This window comes from Panthera pardus, unplaced genomic scaffold, assembly GCF_024362965.1.
Source record: "Panthera pardus isolate Hobbes unplaced genomic scaffold, ASM2436296v1 HiC_scaffold_17, whole genome shotgun sequence".
In the NCBI taxonomy this organism is placed as follows: Eukaryota; Metazoa; Chordata; class Mammalia; order Carnivora; family Felidae; genus Panthera; species Panthera pardus.
In genome coordinates this window covers 71,006,190-71,020,227 of record NW_026526732.1, presented here as the reverse complement: position 1 = coordinate 71,020,227, position 14,038 = coordinate 71,006,190, and the positions used below count along the sequence as shown (strand labels likewise).

General features: G+C 38.4%; 1 protein-coding gene across 1 annotated transcript in view; it reads right to left on the bottom strand.

Annotated features, from left to right (window-relative positions):
* MDN1 (midasin AAA ATPase 1) overlaps positions 1–14,038 on the bottom strand; it is a 174,068-nt gene that overhangs the window by 99,862 nt on the left and 60,168 nt on the right. Inside the window, exons 21-32 of the mRNA XM_019442848.2 lie at positions 13,025–13,172; positions 12,111–12,221; positions 9,026–9,177; positions 8,332–8,510; positions 7,521–7,729; positions 7,208–7,354; positions 5,843–5,984; positions 4,329–4,463; positions 4,109–4,247; positions 3,369–3,507; positions 2,975–3,105; positions 867–1,011 (exon numbers count right to left, since the gene is read on the bottom strand). Of these exons, the coding sequence (XP_019298393.2) occupies positions 867–1,011; positions 2,975–3,105; positions 3,369–3,507; positions 4,109–4,247; positions 4,329–4,463; positions 5,843–5,984; positions 7,208–7,354; positions 7,521–7,729; positions 8,332–8,510; positions 9,026–9,177; positions 12,111–12,221; positions 13,025–13,172 (1,777 nt within the window). The remainder of the gene's footprint in view (positions 1–866; positions 1,012–2,974; positions 3,106–3,368; positions 3,508–4,108; positions 4,248–4,328; positions 4,464–5,842; positions 5,985–7,207; positions 7,355–7,520; positions 7,730–8,331; positions 8,511–9,025; positions 9,178–12,110; positions 12,222–13,024; positions 13,173–14,038) is intronic.

Sequence of the window (14,038 nt, the reverse complement as noted above, 5' to 3'; positions counted from 1 at the left end):
ATCGACACAGAGGAAGACTTCTCTACTGAGAGGCTTCATGAACCTGAAAGCTATGGTGTTCAGGGTATGGGATCCTGGCTGAATCCTAACACTACCCCCATGAACAGAAGGAACTGCTTTCCACCCTTTCCTTTACCAATAGTCTAAGCATAACCCACAAATCCTTGGAGAGAACAGATAGGCTCCACCTGCAAAACCAGAAGAGGTTCCTGGCTGCAACATTTCTGTCACTCTAAAATCACTCAAAGCCACACTCGTGTTTAAGAAAGGAGACTCCAGAAGCAGAGTTTAAGATTAAATTAAAAAGATTAAATTTCAGTTTCGGAGCAATGGGCAGCTCAGCCAGTTGAGCGTCTGACTCTAGATATCAGCTAAGTCGGGATCTCACTGTCATGAGATTAAGCCCAGTGTTGGGCTCTGTGTTGAGTGGAGCCTTCTTGGGATTCTCTCTCTCTGCCTCTCTCCTGCTGGTGCCCTCTCTTGTGCATGTGTGAGCTCTCTCTCTCAAAATAAACTTTAAAAAAATAGATTAAATTTCAGTTTCATCTTTTCTCATCCATGAAAGTAGGAAAATAACTTTCATGCAAAGTTCTTGTGAGAATTTGTTATGGTGACATGTAAAGAGTTGAGTTGGGCAAAGCGACTGACACAATGAAATTTCAGACACATACACACCATGAGATGTAAAAATAAGGAAATGTTTTTGTCAGACTTCAATTTTGTAATAATTCTAAACTATCTTTCTAGGCATTAAATTATTACCCAATATAAAATTCCAAATGCATTTTTACATATTATATTTACAGCTACCAGTGAACTGAGGTCAAAACCTAGAAAAAAATTATGCTTCAGGAACACAATTTTACCTCTTTTTTTCCAAAGTCGCCCCCAGGGTTCATGGTTGCTAAGATACGGAATTTCTTCCCAGCAGTCAACAGCTCTACCTCATTATCCTTGTCTTCTACACTGCCTTTTTCAGCTAATACCAAGGACTTTTCCACTTCAAGGACACTAAAAGAAAAATCGGAGAATTAAGATTAGAAAAGGCTCATGTACTGTTCTATTTTGTGGTCTTCAACATTCTTTTAAAAAGGAAAAAAGTTATCTCTTCTGCTGAGCTTTCACTTTAATAATTTCCTACCACAAATTTTTACATGACTCATTATCCCAATTCCTGTGTAATGGAACAATATTTCTGATCGAAAGAAAAAAAAATTCCTTTTATCCATTTGTTTTAAAAACGCACAAAAATGCATTAAAAAAATACTCCATGCAAATATTCATGGCGGCATTATTCATAAAAGTAGAAACAACACAAATACCATCAAGTGCTGAGTAGATAAAAATACGGTATAACTATACACTGGAATACTCTTAGGAATAAAAAGGAACAAACTACTAACATAGGTTACAACATGGATGAACCTCAAAACGATGCAAAGTGAGAGAAGAAACAATTTATATGAATGTGCTGAAAAGACAAATCTTTTCTCTTTTTTTGCAGAAAGTAAATTTTGCAGAAAGTTGCCTGGAGCAGGAGATGGCATCAGAAGTATACTGTAAAGGGGCTAAATAGATGCATCCTTTTGTGATGGCAGAAATATAAAACTGGGTTGTGGGGTCTCAAAACTCAGTAAATTTACTAACCTATTGAATTATACATTTAACATGGATACATTTTATGGTGTGCAAATTAAACTTCAAAAAAGAAAAATAGATCTACATCAAAATTCATACTGGTCTGAGATTTTGAGGCCTTGCAGCCATAACATTTAGAATTCTGATTCTAGTTCTTTCAAAGAATTTAGATAATGGTCACATAAAATTTGCCTTAAAAAAGTTGTAGGGGCACCTGGGTGGCTCAGTCGGTCAAGCATCTGACTTCAGCTCAGGTCATGATCTCATGGTTCATGAGCTCCAGCCCCATGTTGGGCTCTGTGCTGACAGCTCGGAACCTGGAGCCCACTTCTGATTCTGTGTCTCCCTCTCTCTCTCTGCCCCTCCCCTGCTCATACTCTGTCTCTCTGTCTGAAAAATAAACACCAAAAAAAAAAAAAAAAAAAAAAAAAAGTTGTAACTTGGGCTCATTTGTTTTAGCCCCGACACACCACAGTGCCATCTTTCTGATTACTGACAGCAAAACAGAAAAACTAGGCCCCTTAAAGGACCCTGAGTGCTAAAGTCAAAACAAAACACAAAAACAGTAACTCATTATTATTTTCAAATATTTACTATGCACCTATGGAGAATATTACTGTGCACAAGAATTAATATCTATAAAAACCAGACCAGTAAAACAGTATGGAGGTACCTCAAAAAATTAAAAATAGAAGTACCATATGATCTAGTAATTCCACTACTGGATATTTACCCAAGGAAAATGGAAACACTAATTCAAAAAGATATATGCACCTCTATATTTACTTTAGCATCATTTACAACAGCCAAATTGACAAGCAGTCCAAATGTCCACCGATAGATGAATGATTAGAGAAAACATGGTATATATACATATAGAATGGAATATTATTCAGCCATAAAAAGGAATGTAATCCTGCCATTTGCAACAATATGGATAGAACCAGAGGGTACAATGCTAAATTAAGTAAGTCAAAGAAAGACAAATATAATGATTTCACTCCTAAGAAGAATTTAAGAAAAGAAACAAAGAAAAAAAGAGACAAACCAAGAAACAGACTCTTAACTATAGAGAAAAAAAACTGATGGTTACCAGAGGAGAGGTAGTTGGGGGGATGGGTGAAATAGTTGAAGGAGATTAAGAGTATACATATCACGATGAGCACTGTGTAACATATAGATTACTGAATCACTACATTATACACCTACCTGAAACTAATATAACACTGTGTTAACTAGATGGGAATTTTTTAATCTTTAAATTAGTTTAAAAAAATAAATAAATAACCAGACCATCACAAACATCAAGCACAGGGTAAATCTCTTACACATATACCTATTGAGTCTTTCCAGAACAGAGTCGTCAGCCAGTGAGATTTCATCCAAGAGAAAAAAGCCATCCTCCTTCATGGCCAGAACTAGAGGACCATCATGCCACTCAAAAAGCCTTGATGTATCAATTTCTTCCTACAATTTGGAAAAGAGGGGTGTGAAATTAAAGAGCAGATGGCTCCACAAGATTCTGCAGAAATTAAGGGTCTAAACATAAGGAAGAAAGCCTGTACAACAGGATGCTCATGAAGGCCTCTTGTAGACAAGTGAAAATCTAAAGATACGTATCAAACCTCAAATCAAAAATCTCACCATAAACAAATTCCACAGCTGATTCATGCACAGAACCAACTGCAGTTCTTCAAATGAATAAACACATCATTTATTACTGGACAAACCTTGTCCTTTGGCTTCTGTCTCACTGGTCGCAGCCCTCCCAGGAAATCCGATGTCTCCATGTGTAAGTGGCAGTTAACAGAGTATAGTTTCTGATTTGCCAAGCCTGCAAACATCTGACAGACAGTAGTTTTCCCACACCTGTTAAGAAATACACACCAGATTAGTAAGGACCATAAATTCCAAACACACACCCACAAACACCCCAGTGAGCAAAAGAGGGGAGCCCTGGTGAGGGCCTCACTAGAGCAGACACTGCAGGCCAACCCAGGACCTCTGCACCCTGGGCTAAGGGTACCCTTCCCCCAAACACCCGCACCCTACAACGTTCCTTATCTAGAAAAGCAAATACTGCATGAATTTCATTCTTTCCTACTTCTAATAACAACAACCAATGGATGGGAGAGAAATCCAATCCTTACAGACTTTCAAGTGATAGTATCTCATCTGCTGTTCTGTATATGTCTATAGAATGAATGTCACGATTCAGAAGAATTACAAAGAAAAAAAAACTACTCTAATGATAATAATGCAAGAAACCTTTTTTTCCATCACAAAAGTCTGAAGGAAAAGTAAACAATAGACCTCTTACGTGCCCTTTAAAAAAAAGAGGAAGGGAGAAAAGGAAAAGAAAAAACAAAGATTGTATTCCTGATAACCCTTCAGAGATAACTCAAGTACTCCCATAGAACTGAACTGATCCATCATAATGAGTTACAGTCACAGAAGCAGAGGAACTTACCCAGTGTCCCCAACCAGTAGCACTGGTTCACCAAATTCCAGCGCCCTTCCTACCAGCATCACCAGTCTCCGCATGCCCTCAGTCCACACAATGTGGCTGAACTCAGATTCCAACATGGATACCCGAGTGGACAATTTACCTATAAAAGGCAGAATAAATATTTAGCTTCTAGTAAGAGTACAACTCAATTCATTTTCTCTGGATATTTTGACCTACTCACTCAGTAATTTTAAGACATTTTCTTTGGAGAAAAGGGATTGAGGACACAATTTTTTCTTGAAATGTTTTTCAATAACTTCTTGAATCACATCAATTTCCTCCTGCTTCCTGACTCGGCCTGCGAGCAGCATAAAACCTAAAAAAAAGAAAGAAACAAAGAAACAAAGAAACAAAGAAAGAAGTCATCAAGTGCCAAGTTATAATACCAAGGGATGTTCAGATTACGGAACAACAGGAACTCTTATAAGCTTGCAGGTGGAGAGGGTATCTAAAGAACTATTCTGGACAATTGGGAAAACCTACTGCAAATAACCAAATATGGATGCCTTGTGTCCCAGCAACAGGACTTCCAGGTAGACCCAAACACAAATAAACATGTGTGCACCAAAAGATATATAGAGGAAAGTTCAGGGCAGTTTAATTCATAACAGCTAAAAAGGGGAAATAACCCAAACGTCCATCAACAAGAGAATGAATAAATATATTACGGTATCTCTGTACAACGGGTTACAATAATAAGAAAAAAGAAATGAAGTCCTGATACACAGAGCAGCGTGACTGAACCTCACATTAGACTGAGTGAAAAGCCAAGCCTAAGGAGTACATACTGCATGACACTAGTTGAAACTCAAGCACAGGCAAAATCAAAGCAGTGGTGATAGATGTCAAAGCAGTGGTTACCTCCAAGGGAGGTTAAGACTGGCAAGAGCCATGAAGGAATCTTTTGAGGCACTGAAAAATATTCTAAACCTTGGTCTAGATGATGATTCACATGGACACATACATATGTAAAAAAAATATATCTTCCTTGTACATGAAAAAATAGAGCACTGCATTCATTTTACTGTACGCTATACCTTGACTAAAAAGTTTTCCCTTTAAAGTTTTCTAAAAAATGTGTTCCTCCATCTATCTACTCTTTACAAGTAAAGAAAAAAAAAAAAAAACTCTCAAGGGTTAGTTGTACTCTCCTTATTAAGGATTCTATTAATGACTCATTAGTACCTTTCAAATCAGAAGACTCTGAAATGCTTTCTTTCCTAGGATATAGAGAAACATACAAATTCTCCCCACGGATTAAACCAAAATGACCAATCAGGAGTCTCATGACATAACTGCTTTCTCTCAAAACTCTGATATTACCTGACCAAACCCGTCAGCTTTCTGTATAAGACAGAAGCACCACTATCCATGGTTACCAAGTTGCAGATAAATGGTAACAGAGACACCACCAGCCATTTGCCTAAAGTCTTATGGGCACCGTGCCCCTATCTGACTCCTACATGGAGGCACCTAGACCAAAGAGAAAACTGTAAAAATCCAAACATATTAACACAGATGCCTACAGAAAAGAACCATTTTCAAAAGCACTTTGCACTTGAGGGAGAAAGACTAAATCTGGAATACCTAGTAAAATATGTCTATAGATCACAATTTGGGAAAAACTTATTTTAATAAGAAAGTTAAATATCTAACATAACTAAACGGTTTGAGAACATCTGATTGAAAACATACCATCATTGGCTAAATGCTGTAGCCAGTCATACTCTTTCTCAGTCTGTTCAGCCAATCTGTATCTTTCAGCCCATCGAAACAGATCACGAAGGGTGATGAAGCCCTGTTTTCCAGCAAACACTGAAGAACTTCTGCGATAGGACTATTACAATATTAAAACAAATGAAAAAGGGTGATGGCAAGCACACTGTACAACCTATATAAAATTTTTTAGCAAACATAAGCTCCCATGAAAATGGTTCATCCCAGCGCGGCTGGGTGGCTCAGTCGGTTAAGCATCCAACTTCGGCTCAGGTCATGATCTCATGTCTTGTGGGTTTGAGCCCCACGTCGGGCTCTGTGCTGACAGCTCAGAGCCTGGAGCCTGCTTCAGATTCTGTGTCTCCCTCTCTCTCTCTGCCTTTCCCCTGCTCATACTGTGTCTCTCTCGCAAAAACAAACATTAAAAGAAATTTTTTTTTTAAGTAAATGGAAAGTAATCCTTTGAAGATAAATATTCAAACTCATACATAAGAATATTAACAATGGAATTTCAAATCACAACACCAAAAAAAAAAAAAAAAAGGAATTCCATCTCCTATATCATACAGAAAAAGTTATGAATACAAATGGTGGCAAACATTATTCCCATAATTTGGGAACATAGAGGAGTATAACTGCTAATTATTATTAGCTTTCTAGAAGGTAAATGTGTATTAATTCTGATAACACTTCTAACACCTTAAAATGGGATACAAAAAACAAAAAAGTGTAGCTTTGCATAGTTGACAAGGCCGAGACATGAAAAAGGTATGTTTAGTTACGTCCATTCAAGGACTAGCTCCATTTAAAAAATAAAAACTATAGTTTGTCAATGCCAAATCCCAACCTAAACAAAATGTTCCAACATTATCAACAAGTAGGGAACTGTTATCACATACAATTATGAGAAAATTTTTAACACGATATTAAATTATTCATTTATAAAACCAAAAAGTGGATATTTTTTTAAAAAAAAAAATTTTTTTTAACATTTATTTATTTTTGAGACAGAGAGAGACAGAGCATGAACAGGGGAGGGGCAGAGAGAGAGGGAGACACAGAATCTGAAACAGGCTCCAGGCTCTGAGCTGTCAGCACAGAGCCCGAGGCGGGGCTCGAACTCACGGACCGTGAGATCATGACCTGAGCCGAAGTCGGACGCTTAACCGACCGAGCCACCCAGGTGCCCCCCAAAATTGGACATTAACAGAACACATTTTAAAGATACTATCCGTACTGTGAGAAAAAAAAAATTAACAGACGGGAGAAGGCTATCAAATTTTAAATTTTGATCATCAAATATAATCAATACATTCCATTTGAAACTAAGTGATAGTGAAATACCTGAAGGTCCAGCATGACTTTAACCAACTTGCTACAATAGGAGGGTGGCAAACTACAGCGTTTATGCAAGATTGTCTCCAGCTCAGAACTAGGCAGTTCATCAAAATGCAGCTCCACAAACCGATTCCTGAAGGCTCTAGAAAGCACCTAGGAAACACATCAGAAAAAAACAGTTTCCAAAACAGAGGCTCTGCTATACACCAGAAAAAGAAAAACCCTTCAAAAGAAGCAAAAAAAAAAAATTTCAGTCTTATCAAGGAAGATTTACTACTCAATGGGGTAACAAATGGAGTAAAAGGCAAATGCTACATACCTTTCTGCCTCCATAAAGTCCTGGGGGATTTTGGGTAGCAAAAAGCATGAACCGAGGGTGAGCTTTAACAACTTCTTGTGTTTCTGTGATGAGCAATTCACGGTTATCATCCAGTAATCTGTTCAGTGCCTCTAACACATCGGTAGGGGCCAAATTTAATTCATCTAAAATAATCCAATAGCCCTTTCTCATAGCATCAATAAGAATACCTTAAAAAACAAACACTGAGAATTAGTACGTAAGTTAGTCTAAGGTTTTAAAAAAATGTAATATACAAATCAACCAATACTAGAACATTAAATTTCAAAACAAATTACTCCCTACAGTTAGTCACGCCTCAAGATAACTTGTGACACTGAGTTATCAAGGAAGCACAATTTTTAATCAAAGTAATCCTTTTTATTTCACACAGAAGGGGAGCTAAGGCTGACAAATATCACATTTTCAACTTATTCCACCCCCCCCACCGCAGTCCAATTTCATTTAAATTACCACATTCCCATATCTATTCTCAGCTTCCCCTCTGTTCAACATTCACCCCGTTCTTCTGAGTCTCTAGGAAATGAAGTAGCAGTTCAACTGCACTCTACAAAACTTGGCAGTAGTCCTGTGTACAACTGATGAGATCAGTGGGGCTCAAAGGAAGCTGGACCCCTCACCATCATTCTTTAACCAGGGAAATCAGAAAAAAAGAAAAACCAGCTGTTATGGCAAAGGTCATGTACCTCAATTGGAAAGGATAAAGATTACCTGGGGAAATGGGTTTCAAAGAATGAATATCCACACACATGGAATGAAATAATAATCCTACCTTCTTTAAACACAAGCTTCCCTGAAGAGTCAGATGTGTAACAACCAATATACTCCTGAATATCTGTGTGTTCGTGATTGTTAATACGCACACAATGGTTACCAGTAGCTGCTGCCAGCCACCGGATCAGGCTTGTTTTACCAACTGATGTCTCTCCCTGAATCAACACTGGATAGGTTCTTCAAAACATGAAACAATAAACCAATTTAAGAAAAAAAAAAAAGAAAGAAACCAGAATTAATTCAAGTAGTTTTAAAAAAGAATACAGAATTTATCAGCATAAAAGAATATGTTTATATACCTATGCATCACTAATGGAATGTTTCTTAAGTTCTGAGAAATTTCTATATAAAAATGGTTCCTTAAAAAATACAGAGGAAAACAATCTCAACCTTTCTTGCAGTACTTATGAGAAACAGTAAATGGGACTAGCTGTTACTCACTTAAATAATGGGAGGAGACAAGTATTCATCAGCCCAATACTGGAAAGCAACTTTAAAGATGGCCAAAATAATTGGTGGGTGTTGCTCCCACCAAAGGTATAACTAGAACAATGCTTTGTGCCAGGAGAAAAGCGACACATAGCCAGCGAACAACAAATACAGCACTTGGAAAATTATGGAAGTAAGACTAGAATGTCATTAACACCCATTCTGGTAAAGCTTCAGAGCAGCAAGAGAAAAGGTCCACATACCCTGCAGAAACCACTCGGACTATGTCTCTCAGGTTTAGCTTAACAGAAGACGTAAGAATGTAGGTCTCATCTATTGTAGGTTCCCTGTCTCCCACCGAAATCCAGTATCCTTCGACTTGGATAAGACGACCTCCTTTTGGTTCTGGAATAGGCTGAAAGACACAAGTTAGAGAAATAACCCCATAGTCCAATGACAACTATGGCTTTCTTTCAGAAAGGAGTGTAAGGTAGGAAAAGAAATTATCACCAAGAATGCTGCCCTGTTCTGAATGCTTTCAGCATTAAAGCCATAGGTGAAATGTGAAAATAAATTACTCTGAGGAATGAGATCAAAACAATGACACGTGACACATACTCGTGTTAAAATCCAGGTGGGTGGTAGGTGTGTATGGGGAAGAAACTGAATCAAGTAAGTTCTCAAATAATTTATGATTCAGTTCTTTTCTTTCACCTATTAAATTTCCCACTCTGATGAAGTACTTTGATCAAAAACATGTACTTCATATAAACCATGTTCCTAAAAACAGGACCAACATTGAATTGAGGGAAATGGCCTTTGCATTATTACATCCTGGACTTCCTGGAAGACATTAAACAAACAAACAAACAAATAATAAAAGCCACCATCTAGAGAAATTAATCTATTCAGAATAATATTGTGGGGGCACCTAGGTGGCTCAGTCAATTAAGCGTCCGACTTCAGCTCAGGTCATGATCTCACGGTCCATGGGTTCGAGCCCCACATCTGGCTCTGTGCTGACAGCTCAGAGCCTGGAGCCTGCTTTGGATTCTGTGTCTCCCTCTCTCTCTGCCCCTCCCCTGCTCATGCTCTGTCTCTCTTTGTCTCAAAAAATAAATAAAAAATATTAAAAAAAAATTTAAAAAAAAAAGAATAATATCGTGGATGACAGCATAATCTTTTGAATATATGAAGTTGATTTCTACAAAACTCTCATTTTCATAGATCAAAAATGGTGAGATCTATAACTACAAAGAAGTGCTCTCCTCAAACATTTAGTTCCCTAACTTGAAGCACCATTGCAGTTACTGCTTTTAAGGGCTCCTCTACTGAGCTCAGGAGCAGTGGGGAAAAAGAATATTTAAGCCTCCAATCACGTGTAACCATGAGGAACACACACAAAAAAAATGGCATTGAGATAATAATCAAAGCAAGCTTGAGTCTTTTTCTCAATGTTTTCATGTTTTACCAAAAGTAAATATTCATGTGTTACGTGTATAATTTTTACAGTTTATTTATGTTGAGAGACAGAATGTATGTGCATGTGGGGCACCTGGCTGGCTCAGTTGGTTGGGCAGCTGACTTCAGCTCGGGTCATGATCTCGCGGTCCGTGAGTTTGAGCCCCGCGTCGCGCTCTGTGCTGACAGCTCAGAGCCTGGAGCCTGTTTCGGATTCTGTGTCTCCCTCTCTCTGACTCTCCCCCGTTCATGCTCTGTCTCTCTCTGTCTCAAAAATAAATAAACGTTAAAAAAAAAGTAAAAAAAAAACAAGAATATATGTGCATGTGAATGGGGGAAGAGACAAAGAGAGAGAAAAGAAAACTTCCAAGCCCCAACATGGGGCTTGATCTCATGAACCAAACCATGAGATCATGACCTGAGCCGCAATCAAGAGTTGGACGCTTAACTGAGCCATGCAGGCACCCCATTTGTATAATTTTTAAAGAGGAAAATATATTGAATCTAAAGTAGTCCTAAGTCCCTAAGGCTCTTTCTTCCTACAAAGGAATGACTCAACATAAAAAAGCATTTATTTGGTAAACTTACTCTGCATCTTTCAGTCCTATGTTATCCTATAATTTCCTTTGTCAAACTGAAATAGTTGCATTTTAATTTAGAAATTTTTTATTTTAGAGAGAACATGAGAGAGAGAATGTGCACAAATGGGGGAGGGGCTAGTGAAAGGGAGGAGTTGGGGGAGGGAGAAACCCAAACAGGCTCCATGCTCAGCAGCGGGCTCGATCACATGACCCTGAGATCATAACCTGAGCCGAAATCAAGAGTTGGGCACTCAACCAACTGAGTGACACAGGCAACCCAGTTACTGTGTTTAATGGGGGGGGAAGCCCAACCATCAATCAGATGTGAAGTGTGTACACAAATTATGGTACAAGCAACAAAATACTATGTAACCTTTAGAAACCATGTCACAGTGATCTCGGGTACAGAAACAAAACTATATCCAGTATACAGTTAGGCTAAGAAAAGAAGCTACAGAACAGTCTTATGAGATGGTCCTTTTTAATTTTTTTTTAAATTTCATTTATTTATTTTGAAACAGAGAAAGAAAGAATAAGTGGGGGAGGGGCAGATAGAGGACAGAGAAAGAACCCTAAGCAGGCTCCATGCTCAGTGTGGTGCTCTATGCGGGGCTCAATCTCATGACTCAGATCACAACCTGAGCTGATATCAACAGCTGGGCACTTAACCAACTGAGCCACCCAGGTGCCCCAAGATGATCCTTTTAAAATCATTTATATTAGGTATGTGTATTAGAATTTGACTCTAAGTGGAGTAAGTCAGAAAGACAAATGCCATATGATTTCACTCATATGAGTCTGAAGAAACAAACAAAAAACAACAAAAAGACAAACCAAAAAACAGACTCTTAACTATAGAGAACAAACTGATGATTACCAGAGGGGAAGCGGGAGTGTGGATGGGTAAAACAGATGAAGGGATTAAAAGAAAACTCACTGTGATGAACACCGAATAATGTATAGAATTTTTGAATCACTATATTGTACACCTGAAACTAATAGAACACTGTAGGTTAAATAGAAATTAAAATAAAAACAAGAAAGAATTTGCCTTGGTAAATCTATACACACAGTCAGAATGTGAATATATAAGAAAATAAAAACATACATAATTTAGGTGGAAATGACTATAAGGCTTAAATCTCTAAAGAGTAGGAGTAGGATTATTGGGAATTTGCACCATCTAAGACACCCTCTAATATTTAAATCTTTTGCAACAGATTACTTCTGCAAAAAAAAAAGCTGAAAAGTTGATAATTCAGCCATTCATTTACATTAAACAAGTCAAAAACATCAAAAAACATACCTGCTTCAGCAGACTTTTTACACTGCCAGAGATAAGGTGTTGACAAATGAGCTTCTGAACTACTGGATGTGATGCCCTATCAAGCTGTGTTAAGAAACCCAAACAAAAGCCCTAGGGAAAAAAAAGAACAAACAAATATGCATAAAACTAATTACCCTTCTGCAGTAACAGGCCAACATATTTCGGGAACAAAATTCAACCTTCTTAGATGGCACTGGTTCCCAGAACTATTTTTTTTTTCCTTGAGGGAGGGAGGGAAGGAGGGGGAGAGAGGGGGGGAAGGGAGAGAGGGAGAGAGTGGGGGGAAAGAGAGAGAGAGAGAGAGAGAGAGAGAGAGAGAATGAGAATGGAAGGGGCAGAGGAAAAGGGAGAGAGAATACTAAGCAGGCCTCACACCCAGTGCAGAGCCAAAATCAAGAGTTAAATACTTAACTGACTGAGCCACTCAGGCGTGCAATCCCCCCACCCCCCTCTGCTGAACAACTTTTATTTATTTTTTTAATGTTTATTTTTGACAGAGAGAGAGAGAGAGAGAGAGAGAGCGTGCGCAAGCGAGCACAAGCCGGGGAGAGGCAAAGAGGGAGGGAGACACAGAATCTGAAACAGGCTCCGGGTTCTGAGCTGTCAGCACAGAACCCGACGTAGCGCTCAAACTCACAGACCGTGAGATCATGACCTGAGCTGAAGTCGGACACTCGACCGACTGAGCCACCCAGGCACCCCATGCTGAACAACTTTTAAATGTGACAGGATGGTAGAAGAAGGTCAGGGTAGTGCTGGTATGAAATGTTCTGGGCTTATCTGACTAAATGGAAAACACAGGCAAACCTGGCAGACACATAATCACTCCCTCCCTTCTGACGGTGAGCCCATCCGCCAAGCTCCCATACAAAAAACACAGACTTTAGAAAGACCTCATAGAGTGAGCGCTGGATGTTGCTACACGGATTGGAGGCTGCAAATCGCAGGGCCCTGCAAAGAGTCCGAAGGCTGTAGTGAGGTCTATGGCCAGTTCCATCCACTAATTTTGTCCCAGAGTCTTTCCGTAGAGCTGTGTACAAGCTACAAAAAGGACAGAGTTCAGGTGACTTATTAATTGATTAGCATTCACTATTTTGCTGTTATTCCAATTTTTCTACATAAGGCCCAAAGCCATTTTCCCAGAATTAGATGGTTAAGCTTGCATACAACTTGCTAGAGCATTCACCAAAACCTCTCACATTCTCTTTTAAATCTATTTTTCACACACTCACAGACTCTTTCAAAAAAAGGATCTATCAATTTCCTTTAGGATGAAAAGAGGAGAGGTAAGAAACATTGGATTCTTAACAAAAAGAGAGACAGGAGAGGCCTTTACCAAGAATATATAGAGTCCAAACATAATGTTTCAGAGTTAGCTCTAATACAATGGGGAAATAAAGTTCTTATGTAAGTGATAATAGTGATGGATAAGCACAGAGAAAACTCATGGTGTTCTGAAAGGTCATAGATGTGGCCATAATCAATAATGACAAAATTTAAAAAGCATGAATATAAGGTGACTGTTACTGTTATCATTGCCATAGGCTTTAGGGGTCCAGAAGATGACAAGATGGAAGAAGTTTCAGACTGAAACATGAAATGCAAGAAATTTAAAATTTCATGAAACTGATGATCAGCTACACAAGATCAAGAGTAACCAAATGTGTGTCACAGATGAAATCCAAGTGCTTGCCCAAATGGGATCTGGCTTGCCTCTTTGCAATTTAGCTATATATTCTTTTTTGTGCAGAAAGTGGCTACTTACTACTCGTACTATTAGCATTTTACAAGAGCCTCTGCTTTATCTAGCCTGTTTTATCTCCACTTTTGAATTTTAACCACACATATTTATACTCCTGTCCAAAGTCTCTTTTTTTTTTTTTCCAACTTTTTTTTTTTTTAATTTA